General features: G+C 33.2%; 1 protein-coding gene across 2 annotated transcripts in view; it reads right to left on the bottom strand.

Moving 5' to 3' along the window:
- The window catches only part of Ca-alpha1D (Ca[2+]-channel protein alpha[[1]] subunit D), a 154,385-nt gene that overhangs the window by 47,316 nt on the left and 88,703 nt on the right, over positions 1-18,366 (bottom strand). The window contains exons 31-36 of one of the 2 annotated variants that reach the window (XM_088243058.1): positions 17,375-17,529; positions 16,969-17,066; positions 15,160-15,248; positions 13,692-13,832; positions 11,297-11,462; positions 2,487-3,270 (exon numbers count right to left, since the gene is read on the bottom strand). In XM_088243058.1, the coding sequence (XP_088099184.1) occupies positions 3,258-3,270; positions 11,297-11,462; positions 13,692-13,832; positions 15,160-15,248; positions 16,969-17,066; positions 17,375-17,529 (662 nt within the window). In that variant the 3' untranslated portion in view covers positions 2,487-3,257. Of the gene's footprint in view, positions 1-2,486; positions 3,271-11,296; positions 11,463-13,691; positions 13,833-15,159; positions 15,249-16,968; positions 17,067-17,374; positions 17,530-18,366 lie in introns of those variants that run through there. The other variant, XM_088243056.1, reaches the window with a different exon arrangement.

Genomic DNA, 18,366 nt, shown 5'->3' with positions numbered 1-18,366 from the left:
GTTTTCAGCCATGAAATTGCATTGAAAACATTATTATAATATTAATAAAATAGGTATGGTCGAATACTGTGTATTTTTTTTAATACTGGCCATTCTGTGATTTGTGACACCGAAAATCAGTAGACAAGATGATTATTATTTTATATATATTTTTAAAAATTATTATTACGTAGGTACACTGTTTTCTAATACTTTTTTTCTATTAGCGTACTAATTAACTAAGCATTTTTTTTTGTGCGTTATTTACAAAGATATGATTTTTTTAAGTTACATTTATCAAATACCGCGCCAAATGACTGTAATCAGGGTGTCACTTTTCAGTAGTGACGTCATGAAACGGTTGGCGTTCTTACTTTCACTGACCTGACAAGAATCTATGGAATATTGCTTTGATTACTTCATTTAATTGATCGTAATTTGCTCATTTCTATGTTATGGTTGTTTTTACGAACGCTTCGATTTAGAAAAACCTAGAAAATTGACATAATCTCTGGTTAAAATGTCAAATTATACAAATTATACGTTTTTTTCTATGGTCAAAACGTTCCTTACAAGGTGCGGGGGCTTTAAAGCGGAAACTGGAAATACTACACGTAGATATAAGGAGTGACGTTATTATTTACGATTTTAAAATGAATACTATTTTTAACATTTTTTATTTATTTTTGTGTGCGTTTTTGAGATATTTCGTCCTACTCCAAAATATTTAAATATTCACGTGTACACGTACATGTAATTCCGGGTTGGGCTGGAATTCCTCATTGTGGTAATGTTTTAACAATCATACTTGGAATGTGGATAGCAAGTAATGAGACCCTTCTTTGCTAAAAACATTGCGCTATTAAAAAGTAGATGTGCTACGAAAATCTCGAAACTACTCTCAAAAGGATGCCCTTTTGTGGATGATTTAAAGCACCGTGTTTCTCTAGGGGGGTCTTTTTTATGTGTGACTCAACTTTACTTTAAATAATGAAAATACAATTTATTTTATGAAAATGATATCCGAGGGTAGTAGAAGCCAACTTAACAGAAAAAAAAGTTATTGATTCCAAAATTAACCATACATAAAAACCTGCCTACCTAAATAATAGCGTAATTAAAACCGTCTCTAAATCTTGCAAAAACATATTTCAATTATACTACTTGACCCCGCAAACTTAGCATTCTCCATTGAGTTGGCGAAGCATAATTATAAAATATTTAAGGTTCATATAGTAGACACTCTTTATAAAATAAATTATGTTATACAAATTTATAAAGAAGAAAAAATAAAATAATTTGAGATGAATGAGTCACTCAGATACCAACATAATATTAAAATTCCTAAATTCCACACAAGTCATGGTCAAAATAGCTTTCTCTTCAAAGGTGTAAAAAATTATAATAATGTCCCCAATGAACTAAACACTATTAAAAATAATATATCAGTAAATAAATTTAAAGTTAATCTTAAGAAATTTTTTGAACACATGTAAAAACAACATTAACTTTTAATTAGTATGAACGTTTTATTGTTTTTTATTTAAATATCCTATGTTTTTATTTTTCTTTCTCATGTACTCGAATTTAAAATTACATAAACTCTTATAAATAAACAACTAAAACAGAGTAAGTCACTCTCCAAGCACAAGAGTTAGTCTCTTTTTTGGAGAGTTACAGTGATAACATTTACTAGATATGTATAGAATTTTACAAAAACATGTAATTTTTATGAAATTTATTCATGAAAAAAAAAAAAATTAGAAATCTCACAAATCTTTTTTTAAAGTTTTTTGCAAATATCTCAGTAACTCCTTCAACGGAAATTTCTAAGTCTGCTTCTAATATCCTCAAATGTCCTCGGTGACTTGCAGTTACGCAAAGCATTGTGTCCGACAAATTTTTGCTCACATTTTCCAAATGGTGCGTGTTAAATTGGCTTCTAATGCTTCAAGAGTGGTTGCTTTATTTCCATAGACCATGGACATAACGTAGCCCCATAGGAAATAATCCAATGAATTGTGGGGGCGAATTAATGGAACCATTTCTGGAAATAACTGTTGTTGCCAAATTTGTCACGCATAAATTCATGGTTTCCTCCAGAGCAGGTTTTATAACTCTAGGACCAATTTGCTCTATACTCTAGTAAGTTCTAATTAGGAGGGGCTAATTGTCTATATAAGCGATTATGTGCAGCTTACTATTATATTTTACTATCTATAAGAATGTTTTACCGTTATTTTATGTACAGAAAAACAAACAAATAATAATTATTTCTTATAAATTTTTTGCCACCATTTTTTTTCTACAAATATATAAAAACATATTAATAAACCGCGCTCAGCGCCAGCGGTGAGCCAAGAAACTAGCTGATAATTCCAGCTTATTTGAACATCTTAAACCTAGTCGCGGTGTTTTTCTCCTAGAGTAAGTTTGCATATTACACAAATTATTTGAAGATTCTCGATTTGGAAAGCAGGATTTCGAACATTATTCCTTAAGGGCTATTTTTCTATGAGATAATACAGTTGACATATGACCACCAATACTTTCATGCAGTCATATCACATGACATGTGGCGCTCGACGCGGCTATTTTTGGCGTTATTCATTTCTAGGAGAAATCGGCCAGTTGACATTTCAATCGTTATGGAAATAATAATTATATCTACTGATTTTATTCTGGTATTTATTTTAAATTTTAGTATTAGTAATGTAATAAAATAATGGAGAATATAGCTACATAATATTTATACACGAACCTAATAATAATCGTCGTTCGAGTTGATTTCATAGATGAGAGATGTTGTATCATACAGAATCCCAGAAAAAAATGCAATTTAAATATTACTTATATTAGGTACTATGCCGGTACAAATTTATGATTTTTTTTTATAGCTTACCTATAAATAAAATTACCGTTCGCCACTGTTAATTAGTCTACCAAAAACATGTTTCAACCTGTTCTGTGACAGTTTTTGTTTTAAATTTAAATATTTGTTTTTTAGTTTCGGGTCACAAAATAGACGTCCAGTATTATTCAGTATTAGTTGTGATGTCAAATGTCGAAAAGGCACTCTCAAAAAACGTTTTTATGAACAAAAAGGGGTGTGACGTACACAAACCAAAGTGGGGGTGACTAGGAGGAAGAAATGGTCAAATGTTCGGTAACGGATTAAGAAAAAATAATTTCCAAACAGCTTGATGTTTACCACATTGAGATCTCTATGGTTAATCAATATATAGTGGGATCGGCTATGTCTGTCATCTTCTTTCTACTTACGCGTGATTCCTACGAAAAAGAGACAGAAAACCAAAAGAAGCAACGGCAAATTATAAAAAAGAAACATTGTATTGCGTGATTTTCAAAAAATAAACAAATTTATCCACTTCCAGTTATATTTTTACCTCATTTATGCTGCTAAAATAATTGAGTATCCTTTCAAATGGTTTAGAAAAGTGCTTTTATTATTCGCCGCCCTTGTTCTTGTATGTTCAACAGACCATTTGTAGAAGTTATGAATGCCAATATGTTCATTATCTTATTACGCGTTCATGTAGCTAAATAATCACTATTTTTCCGTTATTAAATAGTATTATCGGCATTTTTTTTTGTGCCAATCTCCACTTGCTGATTTGACTTATATGACTTTAAAAACAAATAAAATGTCATTTGTAAAATTTGCAGAATGGCCTATTGAACAAGAACTTGGGCAGCGTATTGTTATTGTTTAAAGCACATTTTTTTTTATATTTCAATTTTCCCTTTTTTAAAATTCATTGTTAACACTTTGAGTACCGGCCGAATACACCCTGTGCCCGGCCCATTTTTGTGAAATTTCATTCTTTGTGAAGGGTTTCTTAAAAGTGTCATAATTATGAAAATACTAGGTTAAATCAATTAAAACTTTTCAGATTTATTTGAAATAAATAAATAAGTAATTTTTGTATGATAGTTTTGCCAACATTGGCCTTTATGGAGAGCCACATTGCAATGTTCGCACATATACAGGGCCTCACTCCTTTTTTTGTGCTTTGTATCCCGGAGCCGTGTAAACACGTGATTTGCCAGCAGCAAAAAAGTACTAATAAAAGTCACTAGATGTCAATGAAATGCACTTTTTTAGACAGCTGGTAAACCACGTGAAAACACGGAACCGGGACACAACGCATGGATAATCACGTGTTTACACGGCTCCAGGATACAAAGTGTAAATGATAATTATCATCTTTTGTAAAGGTTGTCCAAGTCTTTTGTTTAGTTTTGTCTGGTAGTTTCTTGTATAATTTCAGTCCCTGGTCTTGACTGTCTACTACAATTTTTTTCAAGCTTCAGTTCGTCGTCTACAATAATTAAATCGTTAATTAAATTACAGTTTTTCTTAACCCTGGTTATTTTGTAATTCACAAATCAAAACATAAATTTCAAACCAATGAAAAAATATTTTGTCGGCCACGTGGTGTAATGGTCAGCGCGTTAGCCTGCCATGCAAGAGGTCTCGGGTTCGATTCCCGGCATGATTGATGTGAAATATTTATTTAAAAGGGTGTTTTCACGGTGGTGATGTGGTCTAGTGTGAGTTTATGGATTAGTTAAAGGGTTTCAAGCTTTCTCACATTGTCGGCGTTTAGTAGTCTAGGTTGCATATATTTTTTAGTATTTGAATTTGTAGTCTTTGTCTTTTTATTTTGTTTCCAGCTTCCCAAAAATGTAAATATTTTTTTTTGCTTTCCAGAGAGTGAAAAATTGTATTCAATAAAAATAAGGTGTCGTTTTTTTGTCAGTGACGTAATCTGAATTTTTAAAATTCAAAGTTTGAATCTCTCACTGTCTATTTGCATCTTAAAAGATAGATGAAATATAAGAGTAAAAATATAAAGAAAAGTGGATAAATTGAAATGAGTTGAAAAATCGAAATGCAAAAAATACATAAATTAAATACTACTAAGGAATGTTACAAAACCAGCAATATATTAAATAATCTAATTGTGTAATATTAAAAATCATATAATGTTTGTATGAATTATTACATACATTGCAGTTAAAATGTTTCATTTTATAGTTGCAAAAATACATAGTATAATTACCATAAATAAAAGCGAAATTTGTGAAAGCACATATAAACAATATATATTATGAAATTACATTTTTGTAAAAATTAAAAATAATATAAAAGCTACATGTGAATTATCAAGAATTATAATTCTGAATATGTGGTGTTTTTAAATATTAATTTTGGAGCTGTAACCCATAACTGACATGAAATCGGTATTTTTTCAGTAAATTTGCTTATTATTATGAGACTCGGAGTTACAATAGCGATCTGTATTCTAGACAAATGATTATAACTTCTTTGGCACCGAGAAAATACTTCTACGTGGGATAAAACGTATATAATGCCAGAACCATGGAAATGCTGTAGGAGCCTAAAGAGGGGCACTTAAAAAATATTTATATATATTTTAACAAAAAAATAGCGTACATAATTGTATTGTTGTTTCCGCACAGCCGAGGCTTGTCTGCGGGTTACATTACATTATTTAAATATTTTTATATAAGGTTGATACAGAGTTAATAATAAATGATAAAAATTTTAATGTGCACACAGAGAATTAAGAATAGTCCAGAAACCGCATACCCACATCAAACAGAAGGCGACTCAACTACTCATAAATGAGTAGGTTTACGTTTCGACCCATTAGTTTCTTTGTAGACGTCGCTTAGTACACAACTCCCGATTCGAATTTGACTATGCCGTGCTGTGTCCTTTTAAAGTGTAGAAATACTGCTAGGATCTTAAAGAAACAGGATGCAATCACATTTCACGTGTACAAATGAATGTGTTTGTCACAAATGCATTTCTAAAAATTGAATTATTTTTCCATCTGTCAGATTGTCGAAGAAACGAAATGGAAATTCCATTAGTGTTCCAAGGATAGTAAAGTTTTTTACCCGTTTTTGCTCATGTAATAAGATAAATAGTGAAAATTTAACCTCGGATTAAACAACGCCGTGGTGGACATTTGGCCGACATTATTTTTAAAACATAAAATATTATTTAACATGATATAAAAATATCCGTTTTATAATAATATAATATAATTTAATTTTAAAGTTCATTAATTCAATTACTCTTATTAAATGACCCTTTACTTACCTACTCTGTTGTGTCAATCAATGTTTCCGAGAGCACAATAAAATTTTAGAAAAATTAACAAATTGTTCTTTTTTACCTTACATTTGTGTTGTGGTTATATTCTTCGCGATCTGGCAATATTACTCGGTGACTTCAAGTATGCGCACGGTGAAAGTGTGTCTAAGTGGGGGAATTATTGGACACAGTCCGATGTATTCAAATAGGATTCTACGCTCCTTCTGGACTATTCTTAATTCTATGTGTGCACAATTAAGATTCACTTGCACTTTTTAGTAAGTTTTTGGTCATTTAAAAAAATGTATTTAAGTTTTTTTCTTCTCGATTTTTATTCGGTATTAAGTTAAACAGTTTTGGTACTACACTCCCCATTATTCTATCTCCATTGTTGTTTTTCTGTCGAGGCACCGTCAGTTGCTGTGCTGACACTTGTCCGGTCTAGATCTGGTGGTTACTTTGTATTTAAAACTGTAGTCGAGGGAATGATCTGTCACTATCTTATACTGACTCTGTTTGTAAATAGGCAAAACATTAACATAGTCAAATAATACATCGATATTGTCTTTTGCCTAAATCCTTATTTTTACAGGTACAATAGTTTTTAACATTTGTACTTGTAGGTTCAAGACCCTATTGGCATAAGACTTGAAACTAAGGCCCCATATTCTTAGTCCATATTGAATTATTGGGTCAGCTAGCCCCAAGTAAACTAATCTCAGCACTGGGTAGGGTAGGTATAGTTTTTAATGGTACATTTTAAGCAGGAAAACTTTTGGCTTATTGCAAACTGCTTTTACCCGTTCTTCCCAATTAAAAGTGGAATCTATAATAATACCAAAATACTTATTGATACTTCATCTATTTTTGTACACTTACAGTCTTGGAGATTTTTATGCAAGCATTCGTAAGTGTAGGCATATATAAAAAATCTTCTCAAGTTCTATTATATTGGTAAGTAATATGTAACGCTTTCGTTTTTTTTTTTTCGTGTTTATTGCTAGGCTATAGTCATGTGACCATTTTAAAACTTGGGTAAAATCCGATTGCAGTTTTTGCCGTGCATCTATTTGGGTGTCTCCAATTGCTACAATTGCAGTATCATCTGCAAATCTCGCAAAGCTGTGCTTTCAACCTAATGAAGCTCAGCCGAAATCAAGTGAGGGTCATCACCAGAGCCCGCCCAGGGCACTGCAGATTGAATAAGCACCTTGCTAGAATGAACCTTTCTGAAACTTCTAGATGTAGGTTCTGCAGTGCTGATGAGGAAACACTCATACACATTCAATGTGAATGTGATGCTTACAAAAGAAGTTGTATCCTCGAGAGATCGATAACCGGACACTAAGGATCTAGGCTAGGAGGTTCAGATATATCAATATGAGAATGCACGCCCTCCACTCAGTAGCCAGGCTCTCTAAGGACTTGGGGGAGAACTAATTTACGAGGACCTGTCAAAATAGATCTACTCCGGTCGCAGTGACGTCAGAAAGTTATATAGCACTGACTCCCCTGTATAATAAGAATACGAGCCTCATGTTAAAAGTGTAACTGACTGCTTTCCATACAAGAATTGGTCGCCGAGAGTCTGAGAGGTTAATGAGAGCTGATAGATGGCCAACAAATGTTCTTCTTTAAATTGTTATTTTTCAATTAAAATGTTACAACAGAGATGAATAACAATAGATAAACAAATATAGAATTCTAGGCACTAACAGAGCTTATGACCTGGATTATGATTGGTTGGTTTAAGTGGCCAAATTACACACCGTGTAACATTCTTCATTTTGCCAACGTTTGAATATCGATATTTCTTAAATTCTTCCATCTGCTGATTTTTGTGAAGTTAAAGAGCTAAAACCTTTATTGATGTACATAGGTGAAATTCATCTGGCTGAATTATTTCTCCTACATATTACTTATTTTTAATTTAATTAAAATTATTTTTAATATGTAACCATTTTTTGGTAAAAATATTGATTTCATTGATTTTATTTATTTATATATATTAAATTTGTGTTTTAGTTACTTAATATTTTTTTGTCTGTCTTAGAATAGAGTTACTTAGAAATAAATAAAGGTTTTCACAATTTTTTTTAAATTCTTGAAAAACAACCAGAAAACAATTAAATGCTTAGTTTCCAAATCGCAATGATTAGCTCATAAGTGGAAACAGTCAGTTTTGTATTACAGCTCCATAATTATACATTTATTAACAAAAGATACGTAACATAATGTAAGACAGTTTTTATAATATTAAAAACGGCACTAGATCAAAATGCTTAATATATTATAAAACTCATAATTAAATCAGAAAAGTTTTACGATGAATTAGTGCGTTTTTAAATAAATTTCTGATCTTAACATGTCATTGTAAAGACGCAAACAATATTTTCGTTTATTTGTTTAAAATGCTTTTTTTAGGCTAACAATGTGATACAGAGTTGACATCAAAATGGTGATAAAAATAACTTAATTATACTATAAATTCATCATCATTTCTCTCGTTTCCGCACCTAATGATGCATAGGGCACTGCATTGATGCACAAATCTCAGTGTATCTAATTTTTTTTTTTTACATGAGTGTAAAATGATCAGTCTTATGCTTAAGGCACCAGTCCACGGACCATGAAATATTCTAGTGTAAAAACACATTGTTTTAGTAAATATTTCATGTCAACCATGTCGAGAATCGAACCCGAGACTTCTTGCATGGTAGGGAAACGCGCTGACCACCACACTACTAATACGACACGTAAAAATATAAAAATATTTTTAAAACCACTGAACTTCATCATTGTCAGTTTAAGGAATAATTCAAAACAAAAAAAGGGATTAGTCAATTTTTTTTTTTGTATTTGAAGGACCGGCCTAATTTTTTCAGGAAATAAAAGTTTTTTTATACGTCTTTAACTGTATCCATGTCTTATCATTTTTACTTCAAACAGTCTGTAATAAAAAACTATAAATTCTTTAAAAAAATTAAATTTAGAAATCCAGTAAAACTCCAATTATCAGGATTAATGAGTGCCCGACGTTATCACATAAAAACATACTCAAACATGTCCAGCAAAGTTAATTGCTTTGACGAATAAATGTGTCGGCCGTCAGCGACTTTTTTTATTTGTTTTTAAATTATTATTTTTTTATTTTATTTTTTACATTATACGAGTACATAAGAGGTAAAAAAAGTTTATAAAAAAAATAAAATAATTACGTAGAAATGAAATACATATTAAAAGTAAGAATAGTAAGCAAAAATCCCTCAAAGGCATGGCCTGTTTGTGGGTATACTTGAAATATTTATGAATTTTTTGCTTCTATCATAAATAAACAGGTATAATATAAGAAAAATAAAAGGAAATATTCCATAAAAGATTAGAAGATACTTTTTTATTTTATATTATTTAAAAAAGGTAATAAAAAATATTTGAAAACATGGAGAAATTTCTTATTATTAAGGGAAATTAAATATATCAGAAAAAAAGAGTTAATATCTTTAGTTTGAATACAGGAATTTGCGTGTTTTTTAAAAGAAGGAAAATTTCAAAAGGTTGGGATAAACAAAATATTTTCAGTAAAAAATAATGAAACATTTTAAAACTTTTCCTTTATTTTTTATTTCCTGACAACGATTCTGATATTTGGCAATCTGAATGACTGGATTTCGGATAAACGGAGTTCCACTGTAGTCAGTTTTGGAAAAGAATCATATATTTTTAATTAATTAATTGCGCTTCATGTATCATAGTCAACATAATATTACATTGATGGATTTTTTTTTATCATTGTTATTTTTAATTACCATTTTGAGACAACTTTCCACGTCATTTTATATCGCCAGCAAGGCGCAAATCAGATAAACACCACATATTCAATTGAACAAAAAAAAAAGATAAATAAATAAAATACTCTACTGACTCAAATAATTACTTAAAGTAATAAAATCTACTATAGCGATTTAAAAATTAGTCACAGTGACAATCTAATATGTGGAACTATGGGGCCATGTGCTGGTGTTCGAAGAATCTTGTCACAGATAAAAATAAATAAATAAATTACATATAATACTAATTAATGAGACGGGTTTGAGTCCGTGGTGGTGTCGCTTCAAGCCTCGCTCTCCACAACTTGTTTCGACAAAATTGTCTTGGAGCAATGAAGCGATCTTAATAAAATAATGTTCACATTAATTCGCACAATACTTTATGGGCCAAACAGGAAAATGGACACGAGTCATTGGAACAACGCACCATCCCTCGGTAACTGCACATATGTGCAGATCTTCCTCCAGGAAGCAGCGAGCAGCCTGCTAGCCACATGTCCGGCGGTAACAATAATAACTACAATAAAAAAAGCTACCCTTTAGGTATCTTTTTTTATTTCGTTAACCATAATGTTAAAACTACGCTTAATTTGTCTATTTTTTATTATTTACTTTTTAGCATGAATACTTGACAAATTATTTACAATGCTCAGTGGTTATTTTTTGTAAATTTGTTGATATTATTTTTAATTGATAGAATTACACTCGTCCATGTGCTTTGTAGCTGCAAGACGATTGGTAATCTTGCTTCAATATGTAAATGTTATCAAACATCGAGCACTTAAATATTGTAAATGGGGTCTAGAATTTCAACAGTCCATGCGCTCAGTAGCTGCAAGACTTGTTATAATCTAACTCCTTTTTTAAAAAAAAAAATGTTATATTTTATTTTAATATCATTCAAACACTCAGGTGGCTCCGTGATGTTAAGACGCTTGACTCACGCACCGAAGGTTTCGAGTTCGATTCCCGATGAGAACACAAGAAATAAACGTGATTTTTCTCAAGCCTGGGTGTTTTGTGCTGTAACTCACTGCTGTTATCGGGTCTCTCGACCTGTTGTGATACAAAAAAAAAAACACTAAACTCCGTGCGCTCTGTAGCTGCAAGACGTGAATAAACAGATATAATTATTAAAGATGCGTATTCAATGCGAGTGAATTGTCATATGGTTGTTCACCTTTGTCGATTCCCTATCAGGCAGCACCTCCCATTTACAATTCTACCCACAATTTTTCTAATTCCAAATGTATTATTCGTCACTGGACAATATTCTTCGAACCATCCGGCCGCGAGGTGTGTGTTTGTATGCCCGGGGAGGCAGGTGAACAGCCCCTACCTTCGGAAGTAGTCCTGGATGAGGAAGGTGGCATAGAACTTGCCGACGGTGACCTCGTCGTCTATGCCGGGAGGGGGCACGACCTGGTCCAGCAGCTTAGGAGACGTCCTCTTCCATATCTTGCGGATGACGGCGCGGAGCTCCGAGTTGCAGTCGTCAATGTTACCTGGAGGAGAGACATATATTCATTCTTGACTCATTCTCCGCTGTGCTCACAGCATATGCGAGCGCGCAGTACCCAGGAATCAACACTCAATTTCACAGAATATTCAAATCGGAATCATTTTTGGCTTAAAACGTGGCTAATTTTCAATACTATTGACATCTGTCTGTAAAATCTTGAAGGAACCTATTCACGTTTTCATAAAATGAACAAATGGGACAGTAATATTTTTATTTTATTCACAATGATGGATGCAGAAAACAAGGAAGACCGAGAAAGACATGGCACGATCAAAATCAATAAAGTCCTTGAAGATGGACATGTCAAGAGTAAGAATAATTGTTTAATTCAACAATATTTTGAGTTTGTCCAAATTTTTGTAGACAAAGACTGGATACAACTCCCTGGGGAGCTGTTAACAATAACATATTACAACAGAGATGAAGAACATTTAAGATAAGGTAATATAGAAGTCTAGGTATCTACAGAGCTTACGACCTGTCAATGGATGGTTTAAATGGCCACTTTACACACTGTGTAACATTCACCATTCTGCCCATATTTGAACATCTATATTCCTTCATCTGTTGATGTTTGTGAAGTTAAAGAGCTGAAACCTTTATTTATACGGGTCAGATTCATCTAATTGAATTATTTCACCTACATATACTATGCAACGCTTGAATTTATTTTTATTTTTATCTAAATAAATAAATAACTAAATATAAAATAAATAATAGGTTTCAGCTCATTAACTTTACAAACATCAACAGGTGAAAGAATTGAAGGAATATAGATGTTCAAATATGGGCAGAATGGTGAATGTTACACAGTGTGTAAAGTGGCCACTTAAACCAGCCAATGACAGGTCATGAGCCCTGTAGATGCCTAGACTTCGATTCTACCTTTTCTTAATTGTTCTTCATCTCTGTTGTAATATGTTAATTATTAAATTGTTTAATAACTGTTTAAACTAATTATGTTTATAACATAAAACAATATTTCTATAACCAATTTTTTTTACTTTCTGCATCGTAATTTATTGATGTAAAGACTTTATTCTTCCTAAACACGCGTCAACCGCACGTCACAATTTAGTAAAATGACAAAATTAGACACTTAAACAAAATGGTCAAGTACACTGAACCTACTTTGAATTTAGTTTGAGACAATGATGTACACATTTTTTTATTTACCTTTATTTTATTTACCATTTTCGCGAAAACGCGGCGGCGCGCGGCTCGGCGTCTTTTGACAGATCAAATGAGTTTCGTAAAATTTTCAACGTAAAACCGGAGTTATGAAAAACGATAATTGGAGGGATATTTAAATGAGAATGTATGTAAAAAAAATGGGACCTAAACAGTTCGGCGTAAAAAGCGAAAAAACGTTAAACTGAAAAACGAGGTTTTACTGTAATAATAATAATGATGATTAACATAGAATAATAAAATAAAAAATGTAAAACATACATATGGAATCCCCAGTATGCCATATAAATAAGTAGAATAGAAAATATTCAAAACAAATTTATAAAGTACCTTAAATACAAAACCGGTATTTCTTATGTATCTACTCTCACTGCCTCCACCTTCCATGGAATCATTTCTCTACAATACCGCAGAGTGTGTGCGGACCAACTACTGCTTTACAAAATTGTGACAGGAATGGTTGACTGTACAGAGCTGCTTGGTTTAATAACAATACATGTGCCAGCCAGGATTTGTAGACGGTACCACCTGTTTCATGTACCAATAAGTAGAACATCGTATGTTAAAAATGCTTTTTTTCGTAGGACTTTTTCAATGTACAATACAAAATTTAAAAATATAGATTTTACAAACATCACTCTGTCAGATTTAAAATTTACACTAAAAATGTATTATGTAACTTAGTAGACATTATAATAATAAATATGTACATCTCCCCCCCCCCCTCCATATCCTCTCTTCAAGCATTTTTGTCCTTATCCCGCCCAATTTACAGTAACTTAATGTGCTTAAAATTAATATTTAAAAAATCTTTGATTATTGAGTACTTGAAAATAACATTTTTACGTGTATAAATTGTATGTATTTATTTGATATGTAATATATATTTTCTTTACTAACTTTGTATACTATGTGGAAATCTGTTATTAGTTCTGAGTTTATACACTATATCTGTTTGTTTACTAAAAATATGTATGTAGAACTGTTGATTTCCCAAATAAAATAAAATAAAATAAAATACCTTCAGTTTTGATTTTGAGAGATGTCCTCACAACGGCAAAGAGCGTGGCGTTGAATAGAACTGTGCCATCACTGTTGAGGGGCATATTCATGGAGACCAGACGCTTGCAGGCCACTCTATGCGGACACAGCTTACCAAAACCTAAACATTAAATATGAAAACAGAACATACAGGATCCGGTAAAATGATTTACCTGACGTTAATAAAAAATGCAATAATGACCGTAATTTATATTTTATTTTTGTGTAAGAAAAAACAAAATTTGACATGACATTGTCTTAAAAATTGTATCGTCTAAATGGCTGCCTTCGGACTATACACTCCAAAAGTCTCACACTGAAATTTTTCATATCTCGCGGAATCATTTACGATTGTAAAAAAAAAATCATCAACAATATTTTGAGTTTGTCCAAATTTTTGTAGACAAGGACTGGATTCAACTCCCCGGGGAGCTGTTTATATTAACATATTACAACAGAGACGAAGAACATTTAAGAGAAGGTAATATAGAAGTCCAGGCATCTACAGGGCTTATGACCTGTCAATGGCTTATGATGTAAGTGGCCACTTTACAAACTGTGTAACATTCACCATTCTGCCTATATTTGAACATCTATATTCCTTCAATTCTTTCAACTGTTGATGTTTGTGAAGTTAAAGAAATAATTCAATTAGATGAATCTCACCCGCATAAATAAAGGTTTCAGCTCTTTAACTTCACAAGCATCAACAGTTGAAATAATTGAAGGAATATAGATGTTCAAATATAGGCAGAATGGTGAATGTTACACAGTGTGTAAAGTGGCCACTTAAACCCGCCATTGACAGATCATAATCCCTGTAGATTTTTTTTTATTTTTTTATTTTTTTTTTATTTTATTTTATTTTTTTATTTTATTTATTTTTGCACCACAACAGGCCAGGAGTGGTGAATTACATCACAGAACACCCAGGCTTGAGAAAAATCATATTTCAATTTTTTTGTGTTCTCACCGGGAATCGAACCCGGAACCTTCCGTGCGTGAGTCAAGCGTCTTGACCACTACACCACGGAGGCCGCCTAAGATGCCTGGACTTCTATATTACCCTCTCTTAAATGTTCTTCATCTCTGTTGTAATATGTTAACAAAAATCATCCTTAAATTGGTCAATGAGGAAGATGAGTGGTTGTTTTTTTTAAACGACTAAACTATGCCAAAAAAAATCATGTATCATTCTTATTCTTTGTGGAGTCAGTGCTATGCAAACTCCTGACATCACTGCGACCTGTGAAGACCTATAGTGATGGGTTTCCGTGAATAGTTCTCGCCCTCCAAGCCCAGGTTTATAAAGAGCCAGGCTACAGTGTGAAAGTTTACATTTTGCTAAATTTCCCCCTCCAAGCTCAGATTCGTAAAGTATCTGGCTATTAGGTAGGGGGCGAGCTCTTTAACATCCTCAGGTTTGACCAGTGGTCCAATTTTCTTACCAAGCGGAGGGCTGATCTTCCGCAAAAGTGTTACAACGTCCAAATGTTTGATTCTCCCCTTGGCGTCCGGGTCATATTCACTCCACAACCTAAAAATGAAAAAAAAGGGATTAAGTTGGACTCGGCAGCTACAAAGCAATATGAATTTTTCCAGTGCTGCGTCGTGGCAAATATATTACAAATTAAAAATTATGTCTAACTTTCATAAGACTGTTGTACACATTAAAAAAAAATTGTTCAAATAAATAGTAATTAAGGGGGTTAAAAGCCAAACCGTCACTGTCCATTGCCCATGATCACTGTTTTTAGGAAGACAAACAAAGCCAGTTAGTAGCCAAATGACTATTTCTTTAAAGTTTATCAAAAAAAATTGTACTGCTGCAATGCAGGATTCAAATATATTTTTTTCTCAAAAGTCGGGCGGTTCTCCATTTCATTATTAGCTTTAAAAAAATGTTTTTTTTTTTTTTTTTGTTAAAAATAAATATTTGCGTTTTTATAATTTGCCCAAATATTTAATTTTGAGGGCCATTTTCAACGAGTTGTTAATAACTCACTATCAGAAAATGGAATTGAGTTGGGGTAAAGTGGGATTCGAACCACGGACCTTTGGTCCGTGAGTCCGTGACACTAGCCACAGGACCACAGCCCGATATAAAAAATTATAAAGCTTTTAGTTGGTAGGATTGTTAAGAAATTTAGGATTTTGCTTGCTCTGGGGGTTCGAGCTCCTACCCCAGTTGGAAAATGTCAGGTGAAACGATGTGGATGTTCGATGCGTATTTCTTACATGGCGAATAAAATACGGCCCTTTGTTATGGAGCGCAAGCATAATGAGGAGTAATAACTTAATTGAACTGGACTGTTTGATTTGGGTTACATGCTGGAACTGACTGACTGGCGTTATCACACTCAGTGGTCTTTTTATAGCCCGAGTTTTTTTGTTCCTCATGTCTCCATGGCGGAAATGAAGTTAATGTACTTCAGGCTCTTTATACGATATCCGATTTTGTTATAATGTTAACGTCTTAAATGCAGTACTGTTGGTCCTAAAGAATATGTTTTTTTTTTGCACAACAACAGGCCAGGAGGCCCAATTACAGTGGTGAATTGCATCACAGAACACTCAGTCTTGAGAAAAATCACATGAGATTTTTGTGTTCTCATCGGGAATCAAGCCCGGAACCATGTGTTTAAACCACTACACCACGGAGGGCGCCTGGTATTGTATTCAACAGAAAATGCTGAGTTGCTCCTTGCAGTAGTCGCTCTAGATTTCAGGTAAAATCATTTGGCGCGTGTGTGTCATCTATCCGTGGACTTTGACCCCCACAGGAAGGTGCGTAGATTTTCAGTCACTGTTATATAGAATGTCTTATTTAGATGATTCTGTGCACGTTGGATTAGTTTTGATGTTTCGCTGCCATTGCTGGAAACATTCCACATTTTGCCATTCTTCAATAGATTATTATTATTCTGGATAATATCTATAGTGCCATTTTTGTGAAAATCACCTCAAGGGTGCTGCATTAAATATCTGAACACGTCTTTCAGCTACAGAGCGCATAGGCGCTTGGAATTTAATCCCCGTTTGCAATTATATACAATTTTAGTAACACACAGAAGCCATATTGCAGAAGAGTGCTAGTGAGAAGTTTATGTTATTTGGATAACCCTGAAGATGGCTTCTGCAATGGTAGTCAAAATGTCAGAACGAATCCCATTTACACTGGATCACCCAATAAAGTTGATATGTATTCAGGTTTGTTAGTTTGTTAGGTAATTTTGAAAACGATAAGAATTACGAACCTAATAAATTCATCTAAATGATGGGGTCCCAGGATAGACCAATCCCGAGTGAGGTAGTCAAAATTGTCCATAATAACAGCCACAAAAAGATTGATGATCTGAAATTGAAAAAAAAAAAAGATTTTCAGACAGACAGGAATTTTATTTTTATGATTATTTTTTTTATCATGTTAATGAAATGAAAATAACAAAGAAAATAAATTAAAACTGCACAAAAGCCATAGTACAATGAACCATAATAGTTCCTGAAAAAACGAGCCGCGTCGGCCTATTTAGAAGAGTAGATGTGATGATAAAAAACTAATTTATGTCAGAGCTTTGAAAAATACCAGACAATAATTAGAAAACAAGACACTCGAACTGTCTCTCGAATATGATTTTTTTTGTGACACAGAAATGGACTCACCAAAAATGAGCAAAGTACGTAGAATGATATGAAGTAGGGAAAAGCAATACTGCTCCCACAGCCTTCCCAGGAGCCACTGTCATCGGAACTCATGTCGCACTTCACAATCCCGGGACGGGAAGAACAATCCAGCATGATGTCCTGCCAAGCCTCACCTGTTGGAAAATGAAACATTTCAAAGAATCAAGAAGCCGCAAAGGGTCTAATTAGGTTAGCCAGCTAGCCTACCATATACAACACACCGCATCTGAGGAAGTCTCCTTGGCGGTGCCCACATACACGGAAAAGTTGTTCGTTGCTGAACGAGAAAAGCTGCCCAAAAGAGCACTCTGTAATCTGATATATTAGAAAGAAAGTAATCTAGAAGTACAAAATATGCACTACATGGAATTGAGAAAAGAGAGGAGTGAAATATTTACTGACTGAGAATAAATTGATTGGACATAATCAATTCACCGAAATTGTTACAAAACTTTTTAAAAGCCTGCAAATTTTTTTTGGAAGCCACCGGATCTGTATATCTGACAGGACCTGTAAGAGGACCACGGATAGTAGCGAAAAGCTCCATTCGGTAGTCGTAGAGTGGGTAAAAGAGACGAGACCACAGGATGTGTTCAGAATCGATTAGGATATCCGCAGCGGCACGAAGGGGAATGAACAATATTAAAAACAAATAATTTGTCATTAAATTTACCATAACCTGATAAAAACTGCGTGGTCCAGTGATCGAGGATAACCCAAGAAGGTTTTAAGTGCTGACGGATTGAAGGGAAAAACAAGGTAACCCTTCCTGAAGGAGAAGATTCCTATCTTGATCGCCAAGCGTCAAGAAAACCATTTAAAGACATTTTTTTTCGATTCATTTTCGATTGAGGCATTTCTTTAGTCTGGAGTAGACAGACGCCACCAATAACAAAGGAATTTTTCTTTTTAAGTGGAAATTTGCAAATTGTCGCTGAAACTCCAGATCCAACGGGGACAAACCCGTTAGA

Source organism: Micrasema longulum, unplaced genomic scaffold, assembly GCF_059751315.1.
Source record: "Micrasema longulum isolate JH-2025_06_02 unplaced genomic scaffold, ASM5975131v1 h1tg000184l, whole genome shotgun sequence".
Classification (NCBI taxonomy): domain Eukaryota; kingdom Metazoa; phylum Arthropoda; class Insecta; order Trichoptera; family Brachycentridae; genus Micrasema; species Micrasema longulum.
This window is presented reverse-complemented; position numbering and strand designations above follow the sequence as displayed.